The following is a 21849-nucleotide window of genomic DNA, read 5'->3' as shown; positions in this document are numbered from 1 at the left end:
CTTTTATTCTCCTCTATATTTCTGTTAGAAAATATTCCCAGACTTGTTCATACTAATCTTGTCTAGTTTCACAAATGAAGACTTCATTATTTCTAACAGCTTTTCCCAAGTAATGGAAGTTTTAAAAAAAATCTACTCCATAATTTCCATGCTAATTAAAAGCTAATTAAACGCTATCTCCAAATGCTACATCCATGGATTAGATCATCACCTTTTATAATGAAACACCTCAGTACTTATCCTTTCTACTTAAAATATTTACATTTAAATATGTACTAATAAATCATAGTTCATCCCTCATACAAAAAAGTCTCAACTAAAATCCAATGTCATCTTAGATTCCTTTTCCAAAGTAATATAAAATATACTCAAAACACCTTTAAAAAATAAAAAAAACCCTTAATCCTCTTTTACCCTACCTAATACGATTCTGCGTGCTGTAGCACTCCGTGTAGGTTTTTCTGGCTCAAGTACCCAAGTCTTCTCATCAATTTCATCCATAACATCCCAGAATGTCTTCAGTGATTCCACTGCTGCCAAAAACTGAGTATAAATGCTTATTAAGGAGCTCTGTGAAAAGACAAGTGAAAGATGAATAAGTTGCATGACTATCAATAGCAGATAGTCTTCCATTTACAACTCAATTTACAAGTTTTAAGCTCTGTTTCATTTCAGCTAAAACTAGGCTCTGGTAAACAAGAGTTAACTCTCCCTGCTTCGTATCTCTTCACCACTGTTAACAGAATTCTTTGTCACTGAACTGTGCACTTACCAAGTAAACTTTTTTAAAACCATATTTATTTTTACTATGATTAATTTTGTACTATATGTATGGAAAAGTAATTATTAATACAAGGTATGTTTAAACTATTAATGTATATAATATATATTTAGCAGTCTATACAATTTTTAATATGAAAAATTTTACCCAGTTATCAAGCACTGTATTTACACTTCTATTTGTAATCTGATTACATTACTTTTATACACTATTAATAAGTAACTTTGCAGACTTAATTTTTTAGACATAAATTATGAAAAGGCTTTCCTCATTTTTAAAGAATTCAAACAGAAATTACAAGATTTCTTTTGATGTTAAATTTTTAGCCAGTCTCTGAATTCAGTATTTCAGGCATTACAGGAATTAACATTTTCACTATATGACAAGAATTAAAGCCGTCACTGACTTTAAAAATCAATTCATAGTTACCTGATTCAAAGTCAAGAGTTTCTCATAAAATAATGTATGATTAAAAGATACAACTATTTACTAAATATTTTATATAAGAAGCAATCAAAACTAAAACCATTAAAAATGAATTAGGGATTTTATTTAATTTCAAATAAAAAAAAATCACCAAAAATACTGCAAATGTACTCATCCAAAATAACTTAAGAATATGATACACCCTGAGTAAGATGAAAAGAAGTAACTCACTTCTTTAAAAATGTATTTTGTACTTATGTACTTAAGAAAAATCCATTTCATCTCACTTCAGCAGGGTTTTACATGTAGATGGATTCATAGCTCAGATTCACAAAAGTAATTTCAACTCTTCTAACCTTCTATACACAGAAAAAAACAGTAGGAACTAGAACTTAATGTCCAAAAATAACCTTTTAGGAATTTGAGGGCAGGATGTCTATTCTTTTCTAGTATACCATACTTATCTACAAGTTTATATGCCAGAATCCAGAAATCAGAAAACCAGACTCCCAAGTTTTTGGTTTTTTTTTTTTTTAAACTATGAGATATCTTTATTTTATTTATTTCCTCTTTCACGGAACACACCATCCTTCTTTATATACCCAACTAAGAAACCAGTTTTGACCCTTGTAGATTTCCAGCCTTATCACCTAGTAAGTTCAAAAGCTAACATGAGACCTAAGTCCATATTTACCATTACTTGGTAATTATCCTAGTATTATACTATCAAAATAATCCATCATTCTTATTTCCATATCTACATTTGCCATCCTTGACTTCATCTACCATCCTGCAGGGTACCCTATTTAAAATATAGCCCTGAACATATCAGTCCCTCTCTTAAAACCACATAAGTCAACATTCCAACTGGATTTTTTCCCCCTCTAGTTACATTTCCATAAAGCCCACTATTTACATTGCAATTGATTTTTGTATTCTAAAAACCTGATACTATGATTTCTAGTTTACAATAAACAGTTTAAGTGCAGTTCTCAAAGTGATGTTTTTGTCCTTGTGATACTACCGCGGAATAAAAGCAACACAAATTCTAAGAACTGTTCAAGAAATATTTGTTTAAATTGAACTAAACTATTTGACATTAAAATATAACCACTGATGACCTTCATCGTTCTATTTATTAGGGTCACCATTATTTACAAGTAGCTTGCAAATTATATTTTATGTTATCAGTGATTAAAACCACAGTTCTTTATCATGACTTACAGTTAATATTGATCAATATGCATACATAGATATGTTTACATAAAATAAATTGAAATACTTTCTGTGGGTATATTTACTACTCCAAGCTTCAATAACCACATTCTCTATGATCATTCACAAATTTGTTTAACTCAGATAGAGAATCCAAAGCTACTTAGCCATTTCTATATTGATGTTATTTATATGGCTGTCTAACCTGCACACCATACTCAGATGGTCATCATCTTCCCAAAGAAGAATTTCCTTCCTGTTTTTTTTGTTTTCTTTTTTTTCTTAGTGAAGGGACTACTACTTGTCCTACTGCCTAAGCCAGGAATCTAAGCATAGTTTTAAGTAGATTACTAAAACAACCTTCTAACTGAATTTTCTTCCTTTAGATATAGTCCTCCTATTGTAATTGACTTTTGTACTCTGTAAATCTAATACTGTAACTTCTTTGCTTACAATAAAAGTCATTAACCATTTGATGCAAATATAATAAACCATTTGCTAGATAGTATGTCGGGATTTTTAATAGTTTTACTGAGGTATACTTGTCATACAAAGAACTGCACATATTCAATGTGTGCAAGTTGATGAGTTTGGGCATATGCATATATCCATAATACCATCAGCACAATCAAGGTAACAGATACAGCCAACACTTTCTAAAAGTTTCCTTATGTCCTTTTGGGGTTTTCTTAACAAAAAACATGAGATCTACCGTCAACAAATTGTAAAATGCATACTACTTGCATTGTAAACTATCTTCTACACATAGTCCCTGACCTAGAGAAATTCACAATCTATCAAATCAGAAAGATCTGCACCACATTAGACAAAGGATTAACACCCTTAATATAAAAGGTTACTTACTGAAAATCAACTTTCAAAATACATACATACATATTAAAGAATAGGCGATAAAGCTTCCCAGAGAAAAACTTCACATAATCATTTAAAAAATACTTCACCTCATAAGTTTAGGTATTATTTCTAAGTGCAAAGTTTCAGAGATGAGCAAAGCCTCAGATTTAAGAGGATGGTGCAAAAAAAGGTATACTGGATTGGGGTGTGGGGGTGGGTTTGCTTTCCCAAAGTAGCTTTTCTTTCAATAACTAGGTAGGTCAATTCCATGGTGTGGCTTCTTTCTTACAGCCCTCCCATTACTACTCACTGCTTTATTACAGAACGCCACTGAAGATGTGAGCATTCTGAAGGTCCTACGGGACCATGGTATATGCCCTTAATCCATTCTAGAATAATCAAGAGTGGCCTTGTTATGATTCAACACCAATGATTTTGTTCCAAGGCTTCATCTGTCGCTAAGTAGTATAGTTTTTAAAACGACCCTTTTAATGACAAATTTTATTTTCTACTTGTCCAGACTTCCCACAATAATATATATTACTTGTATAATCACAAAAGAGCACAGGTAGAAATAAAAGGTCTGTCAGCTATTCTTTCATTTCATGATATGTATAGTGAAAAATATAGTAAATTTAATGAAACTAATATTTCAACTATGCGTCAGGAATATGTTAGGATCTCCAATACAAAGATAAAAAGAAACCAGTTCACAAAGATATCACCATTCTAATCTTGCAGGGTAACAAAGTATCCGATCTAGACATACTCAGCCTCTTGAAGTCAACATTACGTCTATAAATGCAAGTGTGCCATAGAATCTACAGCATAGATAACTTCTAAGGTGACTTTCAGATCTAAAGTCAAGAATTCAAATATAACTTTGAAAATTCATACAGTAGATGATTCTGTCCACTCAAAAGTACATATATTTTCTTTCAAGATGCCAGTTACTATAAATACTCCCATTTATTTTCAAAGTATGTTTATAAACTTTTTCTCATTCACATTATAAATAATTTATGATTCACTATAGAACAAACATTTCCTCTTTAATCAAAAGAACTGTTATACTAGGATGAAAATATTTGGATTACATTTTCTATCCTCACATATTTAAGGAGAGACATCAAAGATGCATTATACAACTGCTATTATTTTCTAAAATATAGGGACAGACAAGATTTCAGTCTTCTAAAACTTTTGAGTTTTGAAATAATTTATAAAATCATAAATTTCTAGCAGAAATATAAAAGTAATAAATATCATGAACATTCAAAAATTACATGTGGAACACTGCAACTGATTAGTTTCTTTAATTAAAGGAAAATGTCAATCGTTTCTGCACATACACATGATTAAAAGAAATAGAGGGGAAAAGCTGTAGGCGTAAGACAAAAGAAATTAGGAAAATAAACAATTAATTAAAACAAACAGAAAAGGCTTAGTATCCCAAAAGCAATAAATTGTTACAGAGGAGAAACGTACCCCAGTAACCAAGATTATGATGTAGAAGCTTCTCACGTAAGCCATGCTGTGGTGGTGAGAGGATGTGATGATGCTAAACAACCTCTTGTTCTTAGAACATTTTTCTAATTAAAAAAGTCCTGAGAAACTTAAAAAATATCAAACAAGATGAGAAGAGCACATTCAATATCTCTACCTACTCCAAAGATTTGTAACACACCATTTCAATGGCATACCAACCATATTATTTTATCTATGTATTTTTCATTCTATTTTTACATGGGGTAGGGCAGTGACAGGCGGGAAAAAAAAAAAAAAAAAACACACCAGACATTGGAAAACTACATCTGTAACATCCCATGCATTGGGAGCTCAACAGGTAGGTTTAACAGGGAAGAGAGTCTCTGCAATGGAGACCAATCTTCTTGTGTGAAAAGCTAAGGTCAGAAGATTAACCATTGTGTACACAGGCATCTCAGTGAGGTCTGTATGTGAGATCCCTATGCTGATGCACTGAAAATTTCTGAATAAACACAATTGTGAACAGTTTGTTGGGACAATGAGAGATTTGGCATTTAAACCTTTAGATCATGAACCATTCTGGGGAAATGTCACCAAATTATGGCCTTACCAAAAAAATTAAAAGGCATATTCTATCTCCTGACTAGTTATTTATATTACTGAAACAGTCAATTTTGGAAATGCTTGCCAATTTTCATTGCATGGAAGTGTGATGACAATTAAGCAGAGGAAGGTAAAGTTGATTATTCTTGTTTTATATTTAGTAAATAAATAAACCATCAGAAAACTAGATTACATCAGAAATCCTAAAGGGTTATCACCTTTTCTCACAACATACAGCCAACAAATAAGGAAGGAGATGAAAACACTATATTCAGTGAAAGGAATTGGTGCTCTGGTTTCCACTGGCACCACTCACTAATGAGTGGTTTATATGCTAAAGTCTAAATTCTTCAAAACATGCTAGTCCTGATTACTGAAACATTAATGATCCGTTTTTTATGTTTGACAAAGAAACTGGTTAACAAGTGTAAGCTAAGAAGTTAGTGGCTGTGACCCATTATTATATAGAAGGTGTATAAAATTTTTCAAAGAGTGGTGACAAGTCAAAGGAAGCTCATAACAACTGTAAAGAAAGTTCTGTAGGGGTAAGGACAGCATTTGAGAGATTAGTATACTATTTGAATTAAAATAAATTGAGTTTTTAAAAGAACTGTCAAGTTATATCGCTTAGAAGGTCACATAGAGCTGCAAAGGTTTTGTTCAATCTTGAAGAACAAATCAAACACGCAAAAGGCAAACATCAGGATTTTTTCAGGAAGATAAATTTGTGGGCCCTAGGTTTAACTGGTATATTTGGAGCACTGTCCTACATCATCTTTATTTGTAGCTATAACATTAAGTGATATATGCCTTGGTAATTTTAACTTGGAAATCTCCCCCCAAAAGCAAAGCCTGAGGCAAGGGCTGGCAATACAGATAGGTTGGTTATTAGAAGGAATCTTAGGGCCTGAGGGAGTAGGGACTGGACAGAGTACAAGAGAAGAGAGAAAGCTCAAGGAAGGAAGTACTTTCAAGATGGTCACTGTGGTCAGTGGTGGCTCTGTGAGAAATTATGGAGAAAGTTCCTCAGAACTGCCACCCAAGAAAACAATTCAGGAGCATTTATTCCCTGGCTTCCATTCCTGACTGGTCGTGTTGCTCTCCGTGGGGCTACAAATCCTCTCACATTCCAGATCTGCATACACACGTACACCTGGGGGCTCACACAGCGTCACTGGTCCCTGCGTTACAAGAGCTCTGGGCAAAGAGCACCGGCAGATCTGAGGTGAGGTGCTCTGTCAGGATACACAGTCGTGAAATGAACTGACCCATGAGGCTGAGTAAAAAGTATGCAAAGGAAGTGAAGTAGGGAGCAAGGATTATCCAAGTCTTAGCCATTTGCCAAAAAGGGAAGTGACATATGGTCAATTCTCCAAGAGTTAAACATGCTTATTCTGAATGAACTTTCCTCTTAAAATTGATTTACACAAAGCTTTAATAGTAATAAAGGGGATTATTTGAAATAACATGTATATATGTGTGTGTGTGTGTGTGTGTGTGTGTGTGTATGTAATTATATAAATTCTGCCTATTTGGGGCTGTTGTCTTATTACTGAGCTTTCAGAGCTCTTTGTATATTCTAAGCACATGTGCATTATCTATATATCTTGCAAATAATTTCTCCTAGTCTACAGCTTGTCCTTTTGCTCTCTTAACAGTATTTTTCAAGAAGGAAAAAAAAAACTGTACATCTCCTATATGATCTAGCCATTCTAACTCTAGGTATTTTCTGAAAGGAAATGAAAGCATATATTCATACAATGATATTCATATAATGTTCATAGTACCTTATTCATAACAGCCACATCTTGGAAACAACCCACAGGTCCATTACAGGTAAACAAACAATATGTGACTATTCATAACATTCATACAAAGGAGTACTACTCAGCATAAAAAGAATGAATTATTAGTACATGCTATGACACTGATAAATCTCTAATTATGCTGAGGAAAGAAACCTAACATAGAAAAGTACATAGAATTACATAAAACTCTAGGGAGGATAGCAGTAGTTGCCTGGGGATCAGGAGGAGGGACAAGAGGAACAAAAGGGAGAGATTAAAAAGGGGAACGGGAAACTTGGTTGCTGTGGAAATGTTTATTATCTTGATTGTGGGGCTGACTTCACCCATATAAACATTTCTCAATGCTCACCAGATCATACACTTTAAATACATTCAGCTTATTGTGTATCAAATAACTCAAAAAAACTATTTAAATGGAGAAGGAAATGGCAATCCACGCCAGTATTCTTGCCTGGAAAATCTCATGGACAGAGAAGCCTGACGGACCCAGTCCATAGGGTCTCAAAGAGTTGGACATGACTATGTGACTCAATATGCACACACCAGGCTGTTTTAAAAAACACTCATCTGATTTCTGGACAGTAATGGCTCTATATAGCAGTACCTTCTTTGCAACAGATTTGTAGTGTATTTCTCAACATTTAGGAGCTAAACAATTTACAAAATAGCCAAATTTCTAACACCAAGGACAAAGGCAGAAGAGTAACTGTTCATTAACCCACAATTTAGAGAATAAAGTTTTATCACTTGCATATGTATATATTGAAGAAGGAAGGAGAAAGGATATATATGGGAACTAAGATGTTAGCTATTCCCGCATAACTGTTATTAAATTATGTTAAACTAGGAAAGCACTTAAGCAGAAAAGTGTGAACACTGCCAATCTCAAAATGTAATGATTATCTTTAAAAGCATTTTGTTACTTTTATAATACCTGAAGTGATATAATAATGTCAGTCACTTAACCAGATCTTAGAGTATAATATCTTCATCTTAAGTACTATTATTTCCAGTATTTTAATAATTTTCTCACAGTCCCGGAATGTGATCTTTGTGCTCTGATGACACTTAAATTAATAGCATAATTTTCTGGTACTTGCAACAGTTGCTTTCCATTCTGATTTTTTTATACTTTCCTATAATACATGCAGATAAATCCTCTAATAATCATTTTTGTCTTTATCTCTGAGGGATTCAAAAAGATTCAACAGAATAAGGAAATATCAAGAGATTAAACTTTTAGAGAAATTTAATTTTAATATTAATTGCAATATTCCCAATCAGATATCTTTAAAGAGATGATAAATCTCTTAAATATCAGTTCATTTGCTCTTATTTGCAAGCTTCATTGATGTTCTCAACTATTTCTGTAGGTATAACTAAATTTATTTAATCAAATACTGTTCCTTGGCATACAATCCATAAGGCATATATCAACTCTTCTTATAGTTTACTTTTACTATAACTGACCACTGATGATTTAAAAGATTTGCTACTATTCTTAAGACATGTGGAGAGTATATATGCCCAAAATCAAATGAAACATACTCACTCCATGTGTAGACATTACAGAATGTAGCAACTTTGCTTATAAAAAAGATAAGGGAGACTGGGAAGGAGAAGCAAATAAATTGTCAAGTGTATGTTGAAAATGTATAGGCACTTCCAATGTGATCCGAAGCTATCCTATATTGTAGACCATCAAAAAAAAAAAAAAAAAGCTAATTAGATGAGAATTCTGGGTAGATTACAAAGTAGAAAGCAAAGTAAGAATCTGTCTCCCCATCCAGACAACAAATGCACTGACAGAAACTATTCTGGAACTCTTAAGTTCATTGAAGGCTTGCAACTCTGGTCAATTTCAGCTCAGCTTCACAGGGGCTACACATCACCCTGCTCCCTGACAGGCAGCTCTGCACACACTACATGAGCACCTTGCACACAGTTTATATAAGTCAGGGTAAGAGAATAGGAAAACTAAGATCATGGCATCTGGTCCCATCATTTCATGTGAAATAGATGGGGAAACAGTGGAAACACTGTCAGACTTCATTTTTGGGGGCTCCAAAATCACTGCAGATGGCGATTGCAACCATGAAATTAAAAGATGCTTACTCCTTGGAAGGAAAGTTATGACCAACCTAGATAGCATACTAAAAAGCAGGGACATTATATTGCCAACAAAGGTCCGTCTAGTTAAGGCTATGGTTTTTCCAGTGGTCACGTATGGATGTGAGAGTTGGACTGTGAAGAAAGTTGAGCACCGAAAAATTAATGCTTCTGAACTGTGGTGTTGGAGAAGACTCTTGAGAGTCCCTTGGACTGCAAGGAGATCCAACCAGTCCATCCTAAAGGAGATCAGTCCTGGGTGTTCATTGGAAGGACTGATGCTGAAGCTGTAACTCCAATACCTTGGCCACCTGATGCGAAGAACTGACTCACTGGAAAAGACCCTGCTGCTAGGAGGGATTGAGAGCAGGAGGAGAAAGGGACAACAGAGGATTACATGGCTGGATGACATCACCGACTCGATGGACATGAGTTTGAGTGGACTCTGGGAGTTGGTGATGGACAGGGAGGCCTGGTGTGCTGCGATTCATGGGGTTGCAAAGAGTTGGACATGACTGAGCAACTGAACTGAACTGAAGAGAATAGGATGTGTCTCAAATATCACGTGTCTGTGCTCTGATGACTGATTGCCACTTCTCATCTCAGAGGAAAAGACAAAGAGGCGGTTGGATATTGCTGTTTCACTTCCTTCAACTGTTGTAAATCCCTCCATCTCCTGCAAAAATGACTTGCAGAGTATTCTAAGCCACTGCCCCTTCCCCCCCTCTTCATTTTTCTTTTTCCCCTTCTGAGTGTCAGGTATTAAAGACTATAACATTCAAGAGCAGCTCAACTGGGATGAGTGAAACAGGTGAGGAAAATTAAGACATATAAACTTCCAGTTACAAAATAAATGAGTCATGGGGGTGAAATGTACAATGTGGGGAATATAGTCAATAATATTGTAGTATCTTTGTATGTTGACAGATGGTAAACTAGATTTACAACGGTGATGTTTTTGAAATGTATAGAAATACTGAATCACTGTATATTGTGCACTAGAAATTAACAAAGTGTTGTAGGTCAATTATACTTCAAACAACAAACTCAGAAAAAGAGATCATATTTGTGGTTACTAGAGGGGAGGGGGTGGAGGGTAGAAAAATCAGATGAAGGTGGTCAAAAAGTATAAACTTCCAATTTCAGTTATAGTAAATACTAGAGATGTAATATACATGATTGATATAATTAACACTTGTATATGAAACTTGTTAAAAGTAAATCCTAAAAGTTCTCGTCACAAGAAAAAATAACAGAAGTTATTATGTCTGAGAACTAGGAAGAAAAAAAGATCAAAGAAAAGTGCACGAGGTTTAAGGAAACTGTACGATACCATCAAGTTAACTGATATATGGACTGTGGGATCCCAGAAGAAGAAGAAAATGGCAGAAAGAATATTTGAATAACGACTAAAAAATCCCCAAATTTGATGAAATACATAAATATACACATCAAAGAAGCTCAATGAACTCTAAGAGATCCACCAAAGACATGATTTTTAACTCCACTTTTTTTGTACATGATTTAAGAGTTTAAAGTATGTTTTAACACTAAGAATCATTCTACTCAAAGCTAATGTAACAGGAAGTTTGGTTTGTAACTTCACATTTCATTTCCTACATAATTTAAGAGACAAATGCATTTAAAAGAATTATTAGTTTATGGTTTTGAACATACATTATGTAAATATGTAATTTTTGACAATTGATAAGGGTCAGTATAGAGCTGTAAAGGACCAAAGTTTGTGTATTATTGAAGTTAAGCTGGTATAAATCAGAGGATTATAACTTCAGGATGTTAAATGTAATCCTGACAGTAACCACAGAGGAAACAACTACAGAATATCCAGGACAATATATGACAAAAGAAATTTAAATGTTTAACCTCCAAAAAAATCAATTGAACTCTAAAGCAGTAATGCCAGAAATAAGGGAAAAATAACTATAAGGCATATGGAAACAGTAGCAAAATGACAGATTAAGTGCCTCCTTATCAGTATTAAACTATAAATGTAAATGGACTGAACTCTAATCAAAAGACATATTGGCAGGATGGGTATACAAATACATGCTATCGATAACATTATCACTTTAGATCCACAGACACAAATGAGACGAAACTTTCAGAATGAAAAAAGATATTCCATGTAAACAATCACCAAAAGAGAACAGGAGTGGCTATACCAATATGAGACAAAAGAGACTTTAAATCAAAATCAAAATAGATTATAAGAAACAAAGAAGAACATTATGTATTAATAAAAGGTTCTATACAGCACAAACTTATGAGAATTATAAACTTTCATGCAGCTCATAACAGCCATCAAAACATGAAACAAAAATTAATAGAACTGAAGAGAAACAGTTGTACAATAATATTTGTGAGACATCAATACCCTACTCTCAATAACAGAACAACCAGAAAGATAAATAAGGAAACAGAGTACTTGAACAACACAACAAACCAACAAGACCTAACAGTCATATATTGAACACTCCACACAGTAACAAAAGTACATATTTCCCAAATGCACACGGAATATTTTCCAAAACATATCATGTTCCAGACTACAAAATACGTATGAATACATCTGAAAAGACAGACAACATATAAAGTACCTTTTCCAACCACAACTGAATGTAGTTATAAATCAAGAATAGAAAGAAAACTGGAAAACCCACAAATTTATGGAAATTGAACAACATACTCTTAATCAATGGATCAAATAAGAAATCACAGTGTAATCAGAAAATTGATTGTTGTTATTGTTTAGACCCATGGACTGTAGCCCACCAGGCTTCTCTGTCTGTGCAATTTCCCAGGCAAGGATACTGGTGTGGGTTGCTATTTCCTTCTGGAGGAGATTTTCCCGACCCAGGGATTGAACCCACATCTCCTGAATTGGCTGGCAGATTCTTTACCACTGAGCCACCAAGGGAAGCCCGATTAGAAAAAACTTGAGAGACAAAAACTTTCTGAAAACACAGCATTTAAAACTTACAGAATGTAGCAAAGTAGTAGTAAAGAGAATATTTATAGCTATAAATACATACATTAAAAAACAAGAAAAAGCTCACCATCAACAACCTAACTTTATAACTAAAGAACCAAACTAAACTCAAAGCTAGAAGAAAGAAAGAAGGATTAGAGAAGAGATAAGTAAAATAGAGCATAAAAAGACAAGAGAAAAATCAATGAAACCAAAGGTTGATTCTTATAAAAGTTCACCATGTGGACAAATTTTTAAATAAACTAAGAAAAAAAGAATTCAAATTATTAGAATCAAATATGAGTGCAGATATTAGTACCATTCTACAAAAACAAGAATTATAAGACAAAAATTTCATGAAATTTTGTGGAAAAATTTCATGAAAAATTATATACCAATAAATTGCATGGCCTCGATGAATAAATTCCTAGAATCACAAAACTTTCCAAGGCTCAACCACAAATAAACAGAGAATCTGAATAGAATAATGAGGAGTAAGAAGACTGAATTAGTATTTAAAAGATCTCAACAGAGAAGTCCTGGACTTGATAGTGTCATTGATGAATTACACCAAACACTTTAAAAAACTTAACAAAATATCATCAACCTCAGATATGCAGATGATAGCAGTCTAATGGCAGAAAGCAAAGAGGAACTAAAGAGCCTCTTGATGAGGGTGAAAAGAGGAGAGTGAAAAAGCTGGCTTAAAACTCAACATTCAAAAACTAAGATCGCTCCCCCACCCCCCGAGCCCGCCTCTTCCTGTGGGCGGGGCTACCAGTCGGCGAGGCCGGGCTGGCGCCACTGCGCACTCGCGGGAGGGCGGTACCACGGCGCGGCGACATGGGGGGGGGGGGGGGGGGGGGGGGGGGCGCGGAGCCGCATCGCTCATCTCCATCAGCTGCCATGAGCTAGCGCCTCCGCCCCAGGAAAAGGAGAAGGAAGGGCAGTGAAGAAGACCACCATCTCCCCCCACAGACCAAAAGGAGCAGTAGAAATCCTGTCTTTCACGATTCTTAGGACACAGAGACAATAGAAACGATGTTAGACAAAAAGCAAATTCTAGCTATTTCCTTATTTGAGCTCAGAATGGTTGGTAAAGCAGTGAAGACAGCTCTTGACATCAGCAGTGCGTCTGGCCCAGGAGCAGCAGTGAACGCATAGCACGGTGGTGGTTCAAGGAGCTTTGGAAAGGACAAGAGAGCCTGAGGATGAGGAGCGCAGTGGCCGGCCGTGGGAAATCGACAGCGGTCAGCTGAGACCATCGTGAAAATTGATCCTCTTACGGCTACACAGGAAGTTGCCAAAGAACTCAACGTTGACCATTCTATCGTCATTTGGCATTTGAAGCAAATTGGAAAGGTGAAAAGGCTCGATAAGTGGGTGTCTCATGAGCTGATTGAAAATGAAGAAAATCATAGTTTTGAAATGTCATCATCTCTAATCCTGTGCATCAACAGTGAACCATTTCTCAATCAGATTGTGACGTGTGATGAAAGGTGGATTTTATACAACAACCGGCAACGACCAGCTTAGTGGTTAGACCAAGAAGAAGCTCCAAAACGCTTTGCAAAGCCAATCTTGCATCAGAAAAAGTGGTGGTTACTGTTGGGTGGTCTGCTGCTGATCTGATCCACTACAGCTTTCTGAATCCCAGCGAAAACATTATGTCTAGGAAGTATGCTCAGCAAATCGATGAGATGCACCAAAAACTGCAATGCCTGCTGCTGGAATTGGTCAAGAGAAAAGTCCCAATTCTTCTCCACGACAATACCTGACCACATGTCATGCAACCAGTGCTTCACAAGTTGAATGAATGGGACTAGGAAGTCTTGCCTCATGTGCCGTATTCACCTGACCTCTCGCCAACCAACTGCCACTTCTTAGTGTCTTGACAACTTTTTGCAGGGAAAACTCCCACAACCAGCAGGAGGCAGAAAATGCTTTCCAGGAGCTAGTCAAATCCCGAAGCAGGGATATTTATGCAACAGGAATAAGCAAACTGATTTCTCGTTGGCAAAAATGTGTTGATCAAAATGGTTCCTATTTTGGTTAATAAAGATGTGGTTGAGCCTAAAAAAAAAAAAAAAAAAACTAAGATCATGGCATCCAGTCCTATCACTTGATGGCAGATAGAAGGAGGAAAAATGGACACAATGACAGATTTCATTTTCTTGGGCTCCAAAATCACTGTGGACAGTGACTGCAGAAGATGTTTGCTCTTTGGAAGGAAAAGTATGACAAACCTAGACAGCATATTAAAAAGCAAAGACATCACTTTTCTGACAAAGGTCCATACAGTCAAAGCTATGGTTTTTCTAGTAGTCATGTACGGACGTGAGAGTTGGACCATAAGGCTGAGCGCCAGAGAACTAATGCTTTCAAAATGTGGTGCTAGAGAAGACTCTTGAGACTTCCTTGGACAGTAAGGAGATCTAACCATCCAACCCTAAAGGAAATCAACCCTGAATATTCACTGGAAGGACTGATGCTGAAGCTGAAGCTCCAATACTTTCGGCCACCTGATGCAAAGAACTGACTCATTGGAAAAGACCTTGGTCCTGGGAAAGATTGAGAGCAGGAGGAGAAGAGGATGACAGAGGATGAATGGTTAGGTGGCGTCAACTCAATGGACATAATTTGAGCAAACTCGAAGATAGTGAAAGACAAGGAAGCCTTGAGTGCTGTAGTCCCTGAGGTCGCAAAGAGTTGGACATGACTTACTGACTAAGCAACAACTACAACCACCAATACTTCTCAGACTTCTCCAAGAAACTGATAAGGGTAAAATACTTCCTAACTAATTTTTAGGTAAGCATAAAGAGGCTACCTTTACTCTGATACTAAAGCGCCAAGAAAACTAAAAACCATGATCCCTTTTGAATACTGATAAAAGAAAAATACTCAACAAAATACCAAATTTAGCAGCAATATTAAAAACATTATACACAGAGATCAGGTGGGATTTACTACTGGAATACAAAAATGGCTCAAAATATGCAAATCAATAAAATATAAAACACTATACTAATGGAATGAAAAAAAAAATCCATTTAATCATTTGAACTGACCCAGAAAAAACATTTGACAATATTTAACACCTTCTCATGATAAAAACTCAACAAAGATCAAAGAAAATTACTGCAACAAAATAAAAGCCATATTCTAAAAAAAGAACAGCAAACATCATACTCAATGCTCAAAGACTGAGTGCTTTTCCTCTAAGATCAAGAACAAGGCAAGGATACCTACTTTCATCACTTCTATTCAACACAGTACTAGAAGTTCTAGCTAGATCAATTAGGCAAGAAAAAGAAATTAAAGCATCCAAATAAGGAAGGAAGAAGTAAAATTATCCCTGCTTGCAGATGATATAAACTTACAAGTAAAAAAATCCTAAATACTCCCCCAAAATTGTTAGAACTAAGAAATTAATTCAGCAAAGTGACAGGATACCTCTTTGACCACACCCTGGTGTCTCAGACAGTAAAGCATCTGCCTACAATGCGGGAGACCTGGGTTCGATCCCTCAGTTGGGAATATCCTTTGGAGAAGGAAATGGCAACCCACTCTAGTACTCTTGCCTGGAAAATCCCATGGATGGAAGAGCCTGGTAGGCTACAGTCCAGGGGGTCACAAAGAATTGGACACGACTGAGTGACTTCACCTTACCTTACATTTCCAAACAGCAACAATAAACAACCCAAAAAAGAAATTAAGAAAACAATTCCATTTACAATATCATCAAAAAACAAAGCAAAAAAAAAAAAAAAAACACCTTAGTAATTAACTTAACCAAGAAGATTAAGGACATAAAATGAAAACACAAATGGTTACATCACTCCTGAAAGAAATTAACAGAAGACATCAATAAAAGGAATCTCAACCCACATTGATGAACTGGAAGACAATGCAATCCTTATCAAAACTGAATGACATTTTTGGGGGCACAAACAGAAAACCCCAACTTAAAACTCATAGAATCTTAAGAGACCCTGTATAGCCATACAATCTTGAAAAAGAATAACAAACATGGAGGAAAAAAGCAGAAAGGACAAAGTGGAAATCACATTTTCTGATTTCAAAACTTCCTATAAAGCTACAGTAATCAAAACAATGCGGTACTAGCATACAGACAGATAAAATACAAATGGAACAGAATAGAGAGCCTAGAAATATACAGTCATATACATGATCAAATCATTTCTGACAAAGTGTCAAGACCATTCAATGAGAAAAGAACAATCTTTTCAACTAATGGAGCTAGGAAAACTGGATATCAATATGCAATAATTAAGTTGGCCCCTTATCTAAATGGACCAAAGACAGATATAAGAGCTGTTTAAGTATAAAACTCTCAAAAAAAAAACACAGGGCAGAAGTTCCATGACACTGGATCAGGCAATGATTTCTTCAATATAGCACCAAGGGCACTGGCAACAGCAGGAAAAGTTAGACTTGATGAAAATTTTAAAATTCTGTGCATCAGAAGACAACAGCAACAGAGTAAAAAGGCAACACACAGAATGGGAAAAAACATTTGCAAATCATGTATGTGATAAAGGATACATATCTAGAGTATACAGAGAACTCTTAAAAAACTCAACAACACAAACAACCTATTTTAAAACTGGGCAAAAGACTGACTGAGACATTTATCCAAAGATGATATAGAAATGGCCAACAAGTACATGAAAAGACACTCAGTATCTCTTGGGGAAATGCAAGTCACAACTGTAGTAAGATCACTTCACTCACACTCATTAAGAGAAAATAAGTGTTTGGGAGGATGTGGAGAAACTGAAACTCTTGTACACTGTTGTAGGTATGTAAAATGGTACAGGAGCTCTGGAAAGCAGTATAGCAGTTTCTCAAAAAATTAAAGATAAAATTACCAATTAATTATTGGTAATTTAATTACCAATTAAAAGTGGGAACTCATAGAGCTATATATGCACAACCATGTTCACCTGCAGCATTATTCCCATGAGCTAAAAATGCGAAAGCAATTTAAGTCCATCAATGGAGGAAGGGATAAACAAAATGTGGTATATACATGTAATGGCATATTTTCAATCTTAAAAAGGAAGGAAATTCTGACATATGCTACAACTTGTATGAACCTTGAGCTAATTATGCTAAGTGAAATAAGCCAGGCAAAAAAGACAAGTGCTGCATGATTTCACTTATGTAAGGTACTTAGCATAGTCAAACTATTATAGAGTCAGAAACTAGAATGGTGACAGCTAGACACTGGTGAAGAGAAGAGGAGTTACTGTTTAATGGGTATAGTGTTTCAGTTTTACAAGATTTGAAGAGTCCTGGAGATGAATGGTAGTAAAGGTAACCAACAACTTGATGAATGTATTTAATACCACTGAACTGCACCTTTAAAAATGGTTAAGATAGTAAATTTTGTGTATCTTATCACAATTTTAAAAAATAATAAAGATGCTAAGAATACCAGGATAGGCCTAAAATACCATGGCAGCCTGAGCCTGACTGATGAACAACCCCCTGTGGCTGTTTATCCATTTGTATCTCTCAGATTGCTAACTCTGAGAAAAACCACATCTTGTACAATGCTACTTAAGACCCTTAGTATTTGGTTCAAATACATTTCTAATATTCCGTGTTAACTGTTTTTAACTTCCTTTACTTTGTATTAAAATAAAGTTCTACATAATAAAAAAAAAATTAAGCCAATCAGAAAAAAACAAACTAAGTCTAGCTTTTTGCTCTAGGTAGGACATACCACAAAAGGGTTCTACTCTACCTTCATCAAAAAGTTGCCTATTATCTAATTGTTATTATTCACACAAAAAACAACAAAATAAGGAAATAAATGTTCACAAAAATCTTTGCTTTCAGAAAAGGTCAAGACTAATAAAATGTGTGTGTTGCTGGCTATCAATATTACCTTCACAGCCAGAGCCAGGAACATCACTTAAAAAAAAAAATACTGTTCCATTGCCTCTGCTATCTACCAACTCCAAAATTCTGGTTTGCTTCATTATATCCATCTGCTAAGTTAGTCTGGCTTCTCATATTCAACTTTTTTTTTTAGCACAAAAAGAGGATGAAAGTAAGTAAATATAGCTGAGAGCATTAGTCAGTGATTCTAGCAGATCATACTTGAATTAGCATCTTTCATATTTGAATTATCATTTCTGTCTTCTGTCTACTGGAACTTTATTTTCAATACGGGTACCTATTTTTCCAAACGGATGGCTTAAGACACACACACACATATATACCCATATTCACATATTTTAAAATAGTCCTTGGATTTTAAAAAAAAAAGTACAAATAGACTTAGTATATTAATTTGCTAGAGTCCCTGACAGTGACAAAACATGAGGTAGAGAATGTTAATAAACTGTGTTTGTGTTGAAATAAAATTGCTTTGCTGATAAGCTGAGACAATCCTTCTTATCCAAAATCATTTTAAAATATAAATCACAATATTAAGCCATTTGGAGACTGATACTTATATATTTTCTTTTACCTAGGACACTTGCTATATAAGAATATTTTATTGGTTTCCTCCAGTCTAAGTATTAGCAATACATTAACCAGCAAATTGTAAGACCAAACAGTATTTCTTAATATATATTACTTGCTATATGTTATGTTACTTTGTTACTCATGTTACAATGTATATATAGTCATCTACCACAACCAGAGAGCCTGGTGAGATTGATGGTTAGTTTTGCATTAATCATCTCTATTTCATTTTTGAACACCAGAATACTTCCCGACTGTTGCATATAAATGGAAATATTGTCTTTAGAGTATATGTAGTTCAACATACAAAGAGAGAGATACCAATTACTTGTCATATATGGATGTGCGTGTATTTATATATACAATTATACAACATAATATAAATGTATATTGAAAGAGGGTTAACTGTTACTAATCCAGACTGCTGTTTCTTGCCTAGCAGTGTTGGTCCACGCTTGCCATAAGGGAGCATTTTCTGTTTGCTCAGTAACTTGTAGGCAGAAGGCTAAATAAAAGAGTCTTCTTCAACAAGTCTGACCAATCAATCAAAAAGACCTAAAATATGGACATCTCGGGTAATCTATTCTGAGATCTACTTAGGTGACTCTATAATGAGGTTCACAATTGACAAGCCCCCAGTCACGTACTCAGAGCCTTCAAATAGTTTATAATAGCTGACTTTTAATCATGAGCAGATAACCAAAGATAAGAAAAAGCAACCCAAGGAAACAGAAACTATTCAGATGGGAAAAAAGATGTATATTATTAGTATCTCTGGGGACAAATGAAGATATGTCAATGAAGTAAACTCTTAAAAATTAACATGACAGTATTAAAAAAAACAAAAAAACAAACTCAACAGGAAGGTTACCAGAAAATGCTGATGAAATTTACCAGAAAGTAAAGCTAATAGGAAACCCCACGTAGATGATTAAGAGTAGATTTAGACAACTGATGGAAAATTGTGAACTGAATGAGTTTTAAATACACAGAAAACTAAGAAAATGAAATAGACAATTGTTAACTCTAGGTGGTAACAAAAACTGGGGCAACAAAGGAAAAATAATATTGAATACATATGGTATATCCCTGCACAGTATACGTATGTGCTCACCATAATAATGCAAACAGAACACTGATAATCAAAATTACAAGATAACTATCTGAGAAGAAAAAGAACACAGGAAGTATTCATATGTGTTTGGAGCGGGAAAGGCAGAAGAAATAGCAAAATGAAACAGCAAATCCCTCATTATCTACAGTCGGAAGTTCACAGATAGTGGCCAAACCAAACCAACAAACAAAAGGTAATATAATTACAAGAGCATGTTATAATACAAATTACATTATAATACCAAAAGGATCAGCTAACAATTAAAAGTGGCTGGACCTGGAGAGGGAGAAAAAGGCGGAAGGATGCTAGGTCATGCTGTTTTGTCTGAAAAGAAAGCAAACAACAGCAACAACAACAAAAAATACCCTTGTAAATCTAACTCTTTAAACTATGTTCAAATACAACTTTTATTAGAGTACATACACTTTAAAAAAAAATCAATAGCTTGCCCACATTATAAACTAGAAAACACGATTTAAAAAAATACCAAATAGGCAATAGCAACAAATATTATATTATAGTTAGGAATAAACTCAACAAAAATGTACAAGATGTGGATTAAGAAACTATAGCTACTTAACTGTGGGACCTAAATAAATGTAGAGATAATCAGTTCCTAGACTGTGAATATATTCTTAATTGGATGGATAAATGTAAACCCAATTATAACTAAAAACTAAATTATCCTAATGATTATCTGGAATAATAAATACACAGCATTATCAATAATATTGCAAAAAAATGAAATATTTTGTTAAATGATAAGCATAGGTTCAGATTAACCAGTGACATCCCAACTCTATAAATGAAGGCATTAAAAGTGATTTCACATTTTTTAAATTTTGCTTGCTTGTATTTTCTCTCTTTTTTTTTAAGAATCAATGTAGAGGTACTTTTAAAATACATGTTATTTTAAAAAAAGAAAGAGAAGCAGTTAGTTACTGAGTTCAGTAGGATACCATATCACATAAGTCAATCATATCACATAATCTCAACAATGAACTAAGTTTCTTTGTTTTGATTCCTTTGATGTCTTTTTATCCATACCACTGTAGCAACAATAAGATGGCCAAGAAACCAAAAGTATATTTAATTAACCAATAAAGACTGAATAAAAATCCAGTTCTATGAGTTCTCCAACAAGGACAACAGAGAAAAAATGGAAAGAAAGATAATCCAGTAGATCAAAAAAGCAGAATATCCTTAGGATCCATACAATATGATACTGAGCGTTTCCTCCATCTACCATTCTATTTGTTTTAAACCAAATTTATTTTCTTAAGATCTCTTAGAAAGAGAAAAAGTTCACTATTTCCATATACGTACGAACTGAGGCAAAGAACAGCCTTGTGATTTGTTTGAGATTACACAATTAAGTCAATGGCTGAACTGCAAACAGAACCAAGGATACCCAACTGCTAGTCTGTTGCTCTAACTAATGGATCATGCTCCCTGCTATGTAATAGGATTGTTTTCCTTTAATTACAATTTCTTCATTCACCATCAGATTATCAGCCACAGGCTTTATCATCAGTTTTGCTCTTCTTATATTCATGGCATTACTCCCAAGAATATGAGATTTACATGATAAAAAAATATAATGACCACTGTTTACTATATCATATCCAACCTCTGAAAATTCCAGTCAGCATGACGAGGCTAGTTCACTGAAGCCTACACTTAATGGCATATTTACAGGTAAAGGTACAACTTCAGCATCTATTTTGGGTTGATCAGCGACCTGGAGAAAGGTAATTTTGTTTTTACAGAATCACTAATGTCAATGCACTTAAAATCTTACATTAGAGCATCCTATGGTCTCATCAGTCGACATTATTCATATATATGATTTAGACATACAAGTCCAAAGGGCAGCAGATTAGAAACATTTTAGGGCGTTTGTGATGTTGGAAAGTAGAATAAGATAAAAATCATGACATGCTCTTACATTCCT

At 34.7% G+C, this 21849-nt stretch overlaps 1 protein-coding gene across 2 annotated transcripts in view; it reads right to left on the bottom strand.

The window, feature by feature from the left end:
- FANCL (FA complementation group L) overlaps nucleotides 1-21849 on the bottom strand; it is an 83365-nt gene that overhangs the window by 5991 nt on the left and 55525 nt on the right. For both annotated transcript variants that reach the window (XM_065929243.1, XM_065929244.1), the window contains exon 8: nucleotides 420-570. In XM_065929243.1, coding sequence (XP_065785315.1) covers nucleotides 420-570 — 151 coding nt within the window. The remainder of the gene's footprint in view (nucleotides 1-419; nucleotides 571-21849) is intronic.

Source organism: Muntiacus reevesi, chromosome 3 (genome assembly GCF_963930625.1).
Source record: "Muntiacus reevesi chromosome 3, mMunRee1.1, whole genome shotgun sequence".
In the NCBI taxonomy this organism is placed as follows: Eukaryota; Metazoa; Chordata; class Mammalia; order Artiodactyla; family Cervidae; genus Muntiacus; species Muntiacus reevesi.
Note: the sequence above shows the minus strand (reverse complement) of the source record. Positions and strands in the feature narration are given on the sequence as shown.